At 43.3% G+C, this 11,972-nt stretch overlaps 1 protein-coding gene across 1 annotated transcript in view; it reads left to right on the forward strand.

Moving 5' to 3' along the window:
* LOC138851005 (uncharacterized) overlaps nucleotides 1-11,379 on the forward strand; it is a gene marked incomplete at its 3' end in the record, with an annotated part of 57,764 nt that extends 46,385 nt beyond the window's left edge. The window contains 1 exon segment of the mRNA XM_070081327.1: nucleotides 11,236-11,379. Within this exon segment, the coding sequence (XP_069937428.1) occupies nucleotides 11,236-11,379 (144 nt within the window).
* Between the last annotated feature and the right edge of the window lie 593 nt (nucleotides 11,380-11,972).

Below are 11,972 nucleotides of genomic sequence, written 5' to 3' on the forward strand. Positions count from 1 at the left end.
AAGTACTTTAATGTTTCTCCTTGTTGTGTGCAATATATAAGTGTCAGGGGCCCGAGACTGTTCAACTGCCTCCCAGCATACATAAGGGGGATTACCAACAGACCCCTGGCAGTCTTCAAGCTGGCACTGGACAAGCACCTAAAGTCGGTTCCTGACCAGCCGGTCTGTGGCTCGTACGTTGGTTTGCGTGCAGCCAGCAGTAACAGCCTGGTTGATCAGGTTCTGATCCACCAGGAGGCCTGGTCACAGACCGGGCCGCGGGGGCGTTGACCCCCGGAACTCTCTCCAGGTGAACTCCAGGTAAACTCCAGTATAAACTTGTGTTTTCCACTTCACAATTATCATTTGTTCACAGTATTGTGTTCTTTGCTTAGTGATTTAAGCAGTGAAGTAATTCAGTAACTTGTTATCTTATATTCTGCATCACAACTCAGTGTTGTCTCAGTTATTGTTTTTTCTCCCAGCATTTGTGTATTCTCGCTGATTTTTTTATTCATTCAATTGCCTTTTTTTTCTCTGTGTTGAACATTCTTGTGTTAATTCCCTTTATTTAGCCAGTGTCTAATTTGTCTTATCTCCACAGACAATTGTCTCATTATTTTGTTTGAAACAAGAGAATTATTTTCCAATTTTTTTCAAACACCAAGCCTATTGCAAGAAAATTCTCAAAGAATTGTGCATATATTGATATGTTGTGTTTCTGCATCACTGTGAGTGTTAACTTTCCCTGTTTTGTGTTTTGCCTCTATTATGTTTTTATATTTCATTGAAGAAATTCACTCTTAGTGCAATTTTTAACTTCTTTTTTTTTAAGATAAAGCCTTGTTTTGTTTGTTCAGTGTTTGCTTAAGCTGCAATTAAGAGTTAAAGCGTTCAATCAGTTCATTCCTTAATAATATTTTTTTTATTGCTCTTGTAAACTGCATTTTCTTGGGTGTGTAATTTTTTTCATTATTGCAATATTGACTCATTTTGCAATAATTCTTGTGTAAACATTGTGCTGCCATTAATTGTTTTTTTCTTTCAGAATTTTTTATGTAGTGTTGTGTTGAGCAGAACTTTTGATTAGTGTTTAATTTGCAATAGTGTTACAGTTTATCTCAGTGTAATATTTTGTGATTTAAATTTCACATTTCTTTTTCTGTGCATAATATTTTATTTGTGTCAATTTATTTTTTATATAGAATTGCTTTCCCAGTTTGTTTTAATTTTGCACAAGATATATTGATTCCATTTTATCATTTTTGATTGATTTATCCTTTTTTTATGAATTTCTTTATTGAATTGAGAGTAAAGACAACTCACTGTGCCATTAATACAAATTAAAGTAAATTTGAGTAAATTTGATATGAGTAAAGTACAATTTCTCTTGATTATCAAAGTGTTGCTTATCCAGTTGAGTATTTGTGTGTGTGTGTGTTTTACTTGCTCGACAATGTTTTCTTTACTTATGCAGAACAGTTAAGCATTTTCTTCCCATTTAAGTTATTGCGTTGTGTGTTCCTCAGTTATATATTTTTTCTTTAAATTCTTGCTTCATATTTTGCAAACATGTCTCAAGTCTTCTCGAGCGATGCCTCAGCACATTCTACTAGTTCAAGCAATAATTCGTCAGTCCAAAATTCGAGTAATTTTTTATCAAACGATAGACACACTCAGACTTCGAGTCTACGCAATTTTAGTCGTGACCCTTATGATGATATGCCGTTGTTCATTGGGAATCCAGACAACCTGGAAGCATGGTTTACCTCTGTTCATGCTAGATTAAATGCCTCAGTAGATGGGCCCCCATCAGAGAGTTGTATAATTAGTATCGGAAAGGAGAGTTTAGCTCGTTCACCAGCTGCTTTGAATGTCTTCAACTTGATCCGGATGAAGGACTTTCAGGGTCTAACCAAGTGGCAAGATTATGAGCAATTAATACGTAACTATCTTGACCCAGTGCGAATGACTGGTCCTTTTGTTGTTCTTAAGAAATTAGTGTGTACAGCTCCGAGGCCAGAGGAATCATTAGATGAGTTTGCTCTTCGTTTAAATAACCTAATGTCCTCATTTGTTAAGGGCAGGTCAAAGTTCCAAGTACCTTGCAGACAATGATAAACCAGCTCTTGGGGGGTTTGCCAAATTAACAGCATTTGGCATTATTAAACAGTTAATGCCACCAACTTCAATGTATGTGTACAATTCCAGTCCTCTAACTGCTGCTATGGGACTACTTGCAGCCCTTATCCATGTGTGTGACTTGTGTCCCGAGGGAACCTTCCCTTATCGAAGGTCTACGTCAACCACTTTGACTAATCCCATACCTCCTCTTGTTTGTGCCACAACCAAAACTCCCGATCGAAATCACACGCGACTGTCATCCAAAGCTAGTGTCAAGAGTCATCATTCCCATAGCATTCGTAGTATGTACAGTACCCATAGCCAAAGAACCTGCTATAATTGTGGTTACCGTGGCCATATCGCAGTAAATTGTCCTGTTAGTCGACCTAAGAGGTATCGTAATGCTGATGGGTGCAAGTCCAATCTGTCTTATTGTACTTATCACAGAATTCATGGTCATGACACATCCAAGTGCAATGCCCTCTACAACCTACAGTACTCTAGTTCCTTCCATTGCCGTTCCAACCGCAGAGCCAGGAGAGGAAATAGAGGTCGGGGTTCTCAGAACAACCAGAACCAGCCTCATTCTTCCAATTCGGGGGAATACTAGTGCCCCAGTCAACCAGTCCCATGGTGAGAGTAGGTGATAATGAGTACACCATCCCCGTTCACAATTCCTTTGAAGTCTTAAGCAATCTCGAGAATGACAATCCTGCTTATGATGTTGTTTCACACGTCTCTGATATAGATGATTTTGGGGATGAATTGGAACATACCTTCTCTGATGACAACTCTCCTTTTTGCTTGCACATAACTCCCAATGAAACGAAAAGTCCTCTAGTGCAAGCATCTATTCATAATGCACCCGTTCATGTGTTCATGGACTCTGGTGAGCAAGTTAATATCATCAGGTCTAGTTTGTTTAAAGATAAGCAGTTACGGCGTGTCCTCCTCGTTGAACCAACTACTGTAACCTCCCTTAGTGGAGTAGCTGGTTCCCTTCTGCGTGTCCTAGGTCAGACTTCCCTCACCTTTACTATCAAAGGTAGAGACTTTACTGCTTCTTTCATTGTTGTCGACCAGATTACTTTCCATAGTGACCTTCTACTGGGATTTGCTTCCATGAGGGACTTACGTATTGTGCATGACCCTTACTGATGGCATGCCCAAATTGATGACTTGATTGTTCCATTTTGGGGTTACAAGTTTGGATCCGAGATCTGCCATACTGCCACAGAGTACGATGTTCGGATTAAGTCCTTACAAGCCAATGTGTTTCCAGAAGCATACCCAATCGGTCATGCACTAGTAACTCTGTCACTCCCATCTGTGTTCCACCTACACCTTCAGGCATGCAGGATAGTGTTACACTGCCTCAAGTGTCCGAGGACACTCAGACTGCCTTGAGTGCTCAGCCTATCCCTGCAATGACTGCTAGTTCAAGAAGTAGCTTCTCCACAGGGGACGCCTTGTCTGAAAACGATTACTTGAAACTAGTAATGCCAACTCTTGTTGATGTCTGCAGAAAGACGTCTCTGTTGTGGCTAGTGTTCTCACTAGAGTGTCTGTTGTTGTTCCTATTGTTCCAGATGGTGATAATGTCCTAGTTGACAGTGATTCCTGCAAAGTAAGGGGTTTATTTGTTGAACCATCCTTACATGTTGTAAGAGACAGTAAGATCCATTTATTCCTTGCTAACACTTCTGGTCACAGTGTTCGTCTCAGAGCAAATACCAATCTTGTTGACTTGGTTCACTATCCTTACCCAGTTCAAGTACAGGATGACTTGCCACCTGACCAGTGGGTCGGTGCTATTTCAACAGGAGAGACCTCATCCACTCCACTGGATCAATCCATCCCACCAGTTGAGGAGAAAGACTTAGCTCCCACTGACTTCCCATACGAGGTCAAGCGTTTGTTGACTCTGTTGAACAAACGTCGTAAAGCCATTGCCTTACCAGGTGAGAAGATTGGTATAACGAACTTATTGTCCCATCGTATTCTACTTGAACCTGGTACTAGACCTCTCTATATACCTGCGTACAGAATGCCTCATTCCCAAGTTGCTGTCACAGAAGAATTGATCAATTAGATGCTCAATGATAGAGTTATTGCACCAAGCAATACACCCTGGAATGTGCCCTTGATCCTAGTACCTAAGAAGGACGGTACTTGGCGCCCAGTGATTGACTTCAGGAAGTTAAATGCAAAAACTATTCCAGATCGCTTCCCACTTCCTGTACTTCGTGATCTTTTACGTAACATTGGAGATAATAAAGTCTTTTCAACCCTGGACTTGTTACAAGGGTTTTGGCAAGTCCCTCTTCACGAGGACAGCCAAGAGTTAACTGCATTCTCCACTCCCACAGGTCATTATCACTCCCTCCATATTGCCTTTGGATTACGATCCTCCCATATCCGATTCTCAAGGCTTATGACCAATATTTTTAGAGGTCTCATAGGTAAAGCACTTATGGTGTACTTAGATGACGTAATCGTCATGTCCAAAGACGTGGATACACACTTGAAAAGACTTGATGTAGTACTTGGTATGCTTGAAGAAGCCAATTTAAAGATCAACCTGTGTATTATGTCAATTTTTCAGGTCAGAAATTACGTTTCTTGGTCACATAGTCACTCCTAGAGGAGTTACGACTGATCAAAGTAAAGTAACGGCAGTACTAAATTTTCCTTCTCCCATAACTACTGATGCCATTAGATCCTTTGTGGGTCTAGCAGGTTTTTATAGATCTTTCATTGCTAATTTTTCTTCAATAGCAGCTCCTCTAACTGAATTGCTTAAGAATTCAGTTAGAAGCTCCTTTCGTTTGGACCTTCCATCAAGAAAGAGCATTCCAAACACTAAAAGAAAAGTTAATGTCTGCTCCAATTTTGAAATTCCCAGATTTTTCCAAGCCCTTCTATCTGACAACTGATGCTAGTTCTATTGGCATAGGTGCCGTACTAGCTCAGAAGACTGATGACAAGTACAATGCACTTGCATTTGCTAGTCGAGTCCTTACGAAGGCTTAATAAAATTATACAGTAATGGAGCAAGAAGCTTTAGCAATAGTATGGTCTTTAAAGCTCTTCCAAGACATGTCTTGACAGACCATGTCCACTGATACCTTTATTCCAGAACAAACAACCTACTAAAAGGTTAGCCAGATGGACCTTGACTATCCAAGAGTGCAATCCTACTTTTGAACATTTACCTGGCAAGTCCAATGTAGTCGAAGATGCTTTATCACGACAAGTTAGTATAGTAACTGCAGACCCTCCATTTACTGCCGAGGATGTAAAGAATGCTCAAAGAACAGATCCCATGTGGTCTGATGTTATTCGATTCCTGCTCCAGGAAGATCTTATTCTTACTGTGAAGCCACTAGCACCCATTGGTGACTTTGTCATGAGTCAAGAATTACTGTATCGAACAGCCGAGTTGAGTACCCCAAGCAGAAGGGTATACCAATTAGTAATTCCACAGTCACTAGTGAATGTAGCCTTACAGCTAGTTCATGATGCACCAGGTGTTGCACACCCTGGTATGGATCATTCTGTGAAACAAACCAGAATGAAATACTTTTGGCCACGTATGGCAACTGACATTTCCGAGTATGTTAAGAAATGTAGTGTCTGTATGCAGCATAAAGGAAATGTCAATGGTCCTTACTCAATCCAGGTGTATCCAACTACTATCAAACCATGGGAAAGAGTTGTGCTTGATTTGTTAACCAATTTTAAATGTTCCCTCCAAGGCAACAAACATTTGTGTGTTATTGTGGACCATTTCACCAGATATTGTGAGTTAGTTTCTATTGCAGATAAGACTGCCAAGACAGTAGCTAAAGCATTTAAAGAACGCATTATCTGCAGACATACCACCCCTAAGTCCGTAGTAACAGATAATGGAGGTGAATTCTGCAACGAGATTCTTGAAAATTTGTGTACCTTGTACAAGATCTCTAAGTCAACCATTGTTCCTCATCATCCTGCGAGTAATGGTTTGGCAGAATGCACAAATAAGAAAGTACTAGATGTTTTGAGAGCCACAATCAACCCAAATAGTGAAACCTGGGATGAAGTTATACCAGATGTTCAATGTGCTATAAATTCTGCTTACAAGGCTTCCATAGGTGACACTCCACATTATGCATTGTACGGTGTAGACAAGCGTTTACCTTATGAGTTGTTATATTCCGCACCGAAACCCAATTATAACCTTGATGATTTCATAGCAACTTGTACCAGCATAGCTCAAAGTGTTTTTAGAAGAATCCGTGAGACACTTCATAAATAAACAACAGAATTTACTAGAGTAACTAATAGCTGTGCTAAGCCGACAAAAGTTAAAGTGGGTTCGAGAGTAATGCTGACTAATTTCAACAAAACATCCGCAATGCCTAAGCTCGACCAAAAGTTTGTTGGCCCTTATCGAGTAGTTGAACATATCAATGGCAATAAGTATAAGGATAGAGAAATTAGTACTGGTCAGTATAAAGAATCGCATTGAGATCATATGAAGTTAGTATGCAATGTTGATGATATTGCTACCCAGACTAATGTGACAGATGCTGACACTCCTCTTGGCTCTGTATCCTCTACCTCTAATACTCAGCCAGATAATCAGCCCGAATGTTGTTATTCTTTGAGTACTCGACAAGTAATGAGAAACCCAAAAGTATCTTTTGTAGATACTCGTTCAGATCTCCCTCAGTCAAGGCATGTGTTAGTCACTGCAAAGGAATTCGATCCTCCTAAAGATGATAACCATTCTGCATATGTAAATCTTACCCTCGCAGAGTTGGGTTTAAATGTACATATTCTGTATAATTAAATGTCCGAGATTAATGAAATTGTCAACTGTGTATTTTATTAGTTGATCAGTTTTTCAGAAATTTTTGTGTTCACGTTTCCTCCGAATTATGAGAATTTAGCAGTAATGATCTGTGCGCACAAGATTTGCCTTGCTGTTAATTACTTTCACTTTTGCAAATATATTTATTCTTCCTCAGAATCCGTAGAGTGCATAAATACAGATCGATCAATTAATTCCATCCTTTATTATACCATGAATTGTTCATATAATTCATAATGCATTACGTTAAAACCCATTACGTTAAAACCTATTATGTTAACATCCATTATGATATCCATTAGCTCTAAGTTACATATGTCTTTGCTATTTTTTGTATAGAATCAGCCCAGAGCCACCTGCCTGTTCAGCCTATAGCATAGTAGTGGATGTCGAGATGACATACATAACATGACCGAGCTGTCAGTATAGCTACTGAATTCCCTTTTACGTATACTTGTGTAGGATATTGTAGATCGTATCATCCATATATATTTAGTCTCCCTAGCCAGTAGGCTCAGTGACTAGCTTGTGTGACGTCTCATGATACCATGCGAGTCTTGTGCCTGGGAGTGTCCTCAGTTCACACATAGGCCCAGAGACTACACAGGCAGGCTGGGCTCCCTCTTCCCCTTCATACTCTGCAATATAAGTGTTACCATCCAACACGTGTGTTTAACTTCAACCATCACATCACATACGAACCAATCTCGACAGTACTGTGACTCACGTGTTGTGGTACTGTGACTCACGTGTTGTGGTACTGTGACTCACGTGTTGTGGTACTGTGACTCACGTGTTGTGTTAGTTTCACTCAGGTACTGTGGTACTGTGACTCACGTGTTATGGTACTGTGACTCACGTGTTGTGGTACTGTGACTCACGTGTTGTGTTAGTTTCACTCAGGTATTGTGGTACTGTGACTCACGTGTTGTGGTACTGTGACTCACGTGTTGTGGTACTGTCACTCAGTGCTGGGACTCACGTGTTATGGTACTGTCACTCAGTGCTGGGACTCACGTGTTATGGTACTGTCACTCAGTGCTGGGACTCACGTGTTGTGGTACTGTCACTCAGTGCTGGGACTCACGTGTTATGGTACTGTCACTCAGTGCTGGGACTCACGTGTTATGGTACTGTCACTCAGTGCTGGGACTCACGTGTTGTGGTACTGTCACTCAGTGCTGGGACTCACGTGTTATGGTACTGTCACTCAGTGCTGGGACTCACGTGTTGTGGTACTGTCACTCAGTGCTGGGACTCACGTGTTGTGGTACTGTCACTCAGTGCTGGGACTCACGTGTTATGGTACTGTCACTCAGTGCTGGGACTCACGTGTTGTGGTACTGTCACTCAGTGCTGGGACTCACGTGTTGTGGTACTGTCACTCAGTGCTGGGACTCACGTGTTATGGTACTGTCACTCAGTGCTGGGACTCACGTGTTATGGTACTGTCACTCAGTGCTGGGACTCACGTGTTATGGTACTGTCACTCAGTGCTGGGACTCACGTGTTATGGTACTGTCACTCAGTGCTGGGACTCACGTGTTGTGGTACTGTCACTCAGTGCTGGGACTCACGTGTTATGGTACTGTCACTCAGTGCTGGGACTCACGTGTTGTGGTACTGTCACTCAGTGCTGGGACTCACGTGTTATGGTACTGTCACTCAGTGCTGGGACTCACGTGTTGTGGTACTGTCACTCAGTGCTGGGACTCACGTGTTGTGGTACTGTGACTCACGTGTTGTGGTACTGTCACTCAGTGCTGGGACTCACGTGTTGTGGTACTGTCACTCAGTGCTGGGACTCACGTGTTATGGTACTGTCACTCAGTGCTGGGACTCACGTGTTGTGGTACTGTCACTCAGTGCTGGGACTCACGTGTTATGGTACTGTCACTCAGTGCTGGGACTCACGTGTTGTGGTACTGTCACTCAGTGCTGGGACTCACGTGTTATCGTAATGTCAATCAGTGCTGGTACTCACGTGTTGTGGTACTGTCACTCAGTGCTGGGACTCACGTGTTGTGGTACTGCTGGGACTCACGTGTTATGGTACTGTGACTCACGTGCTGGGACTTGTGGTACTGTGACTCACGTGTTATGATACTGTCACTCAGTGCTGGGACTCATGTGTTGTGGTACTGTCACTCAGTGCTGGGACTCACGTGTTATGGTACTGTCACTCAGTGCTGGGACTCACGTGTTATGGTACTGTCACTCAGTGCTGGGACTCACGTGTTGTGGTACTGTCACTCAGTGCTGGGACTCACGTGTTATGGTACTGTCACTCAGTGCTGGGACTCACGTGTTATGGTACTGTGACTCACGTGTTGTGGTACTGTGACTCACGTGTTATGATACTGTCACTCAGTGCTGGGACTCATGTGTTGTGGTACTGTCACTCAGTGCTGGGACTCACGTGTTATGGTACTGTGACTCACGTGTTGTGGTACTGTGACTCACGTGTTATGGTACTGTCACTCAGTGCTGGGACTCACGTGTTATGGTACTGTGACTCACGTGTTGTGGTACTGTGACTCACGTGTTATGGTACTGTCACTCAGTGCTGGGACTCACGTGTTGTGGTACTGTCACTCAGTGCTGGGACTCACGTGTTATGGTACTGTCACTCAGTGCTGGGACTCACGTGTTATGGTACTGTCACTCAGTGCTGGGACTCACGTGTTATGGTACTGTCACTCAGTGCTGGGACTCACGTGTTATGGTACTGTCACTCAGTGCTGGGACTCACGTGTTGTGGTACTGTCACTCAGTGCTGGGACTCACGTGTTATGGTACTGTCACTCAGTGCTGGGACTCACGTGTTGTGGTACTGTCACTCAGTGCTGGGACTCACGTGTTGTGGTACTGTCACTCAGTGCTGGGACTCACGTGTTATGGTACTGTCACTCAGTGCTGGGACTCACGTGTTGTGGTACTGTCACTCAGTGCTGGGACTCACGTGTTATGGTACTGTCACTCAGTGCTGGGACTCACGTGTTGTGGTACTGTGACTCACGTGTTGTGGTACTGTCACTCAGTGCTGGGACTCACGTGTTATGGTACTGTCACTCAGTGCTGGGACTCACGTGTTGTGGTACTGTCACTCAGTGCTGGGACTCACGTGTTATGGTACTGTCACTCAGTGCTGGGACTCATGTGTTGTGGTACTGTCACTCAGTGCTGGGACTCACGTGTTATGGTACTGTCACTCAGTGCTGGGACTCACGTGTTGTGGTACTGTCACTCAGTGCTGGGACTCACGTGTTATGGTACTGTCACTCAGTGCTGGGACTCACGTGTTGTGGTACTGTCACTCAGTGCTGGGACTCACGTGTTATGGTACTGTCACTCAGTGCTGGGACTCACGTGTTGTGGTACTGTCACTCAGTGCTGGGACTCATGTGTTGTGGTACTGTCACTCAGTGCTGGGACTCACGTGTTATGGTACTGTCACTCAGTGCTGGGACTCACGTGTTGTGGTACTGTCACTCAGTGCTGGGACTCACGTGTTATGGTACTGTCACTCAGTGCTGGGACTCATGTGTTGTGGTACTGTGACTCACGTGTTGTGGTACTGTGACTCACGTGTTATGGTACTGTCACTCAGTGCTGGGACTCACGTGTTGTGGTACTGTCACTCAGTGCTGGGACTCACGTGTTATGGTACTGTCACTCAGTGCTGGGACTCACGTGTTGTGGTACTGTCACTCAGTGCTGGGACTCACGTGTTGTGGTACTGTCACTCAGTGCTGGGACTCACGTGTTGTGGTACTGTCACTCAGTGCTGGGACTCACGTGTTATGGTACTGTCACTCAGTGCTGGGACTCACGTGTTGTGGTACTGTCACTCAGTGCTGGGACTCACGTGTTATGGTACTGTCACTCAGTGCTGGGACTCACGTGTTGTGGTACTGTGACTCAGTGCTGGGACTCACGTGTTGTGGTACTGTCACTCAGTGCTGGGACTCATGTGTTGTGGTACTGTCACTCAGTGCTGGGACTCACGTGTTATGGTACTGTGACTCACGTGTTGTGTTAGTTTCACTCAGGTATTGTGGTACTGTGACTCACGTGTTGTGGTACTGTCACTCAGTGCTGGGACTCACGTGTTGTGGTACTGGCACTCAGTGCTGGGACTCACGTGTTATGGTACTGTCACTCAGTGCTGGGACTCACGTGTTGTGGTACTGTCACTGTACTGTTGTCATAATATTGTTAATAAAACATTATTATTAGTTTACCATATAAACAGTGTTATATAATGTCTACAGGTGACAATGGCTCGGATACTTAATACTACGAAGAGTAGTGTCGACTTGTTCGAGGACCCAACAGTGAAGCGAGTACTGTATATGGACATGAGCTGTGTCCACCCAGACTATGGTCGTCAGGGTGTTTGTAAGAAGTTAGTGCAGGTGGGTAGTGATTATTATTATTAAAGATTCGCCGGTATTCTCCCAGCCCGGGCCTTTTCCAAGTGGTGGCCCGGCCCAGGTGGGTAGTGATTAGCACTTGTGGTGGTGTTTAATGCATGTTGGTGGTGATTAGCTCTCGGGAGGTGTTAAGGTGAAGTTGGTGGGTGGTACTTAACTCTGGAGTCTTGTTAAGGTAATGTAGGTGGGTGGTGATTTAGCTGCTGTGGTAGTGCTAAGATAATGCAGGTGGGTGGGAATTAGCTCTTTTTGTGGTTTTTAAAGTGATGCAGGTAGGTGGAAATTAGCTCTAATAGCAGTGCTAAGAGGAGGTAGGTGGGTGCTCAGTCAGCGTTAATAGAGTAACTTTAGATGTAGCAAATGGAGAGAAATGATATAGATTTCCTGCTAAATTAATACAGACATAAATTCAGTAAGCATTACGTTACGAACACATTGTTTGTGACTTCTAGGTGAATATATCTCTGGCTTCTAGATTTAGGATAGAGTCGGATTATTTTAAGTATTACGAAAGTAAGTGCATTAAGGCATAGGTACACATAAGTACAATTTTCATTCATAGGATAACCCAAAAA

The sequence above is a fragment of the Cherax quadricarinatus genome, unplaced genomic scaffold, assembly GCF_038502225.1.
Source record: "Cherax quadricarinatus isolate ZL_2023a unplaced genomic scaffold, ASM3850222v1 Contig2341, whole genome shotgun sequence".
Lineage (NCBI taxonomy): Eukaryota > Metazoa > Arthropoda > Malacostraca > Decapoda > Parastacidae > Cherax > Cherax quadricarinatus.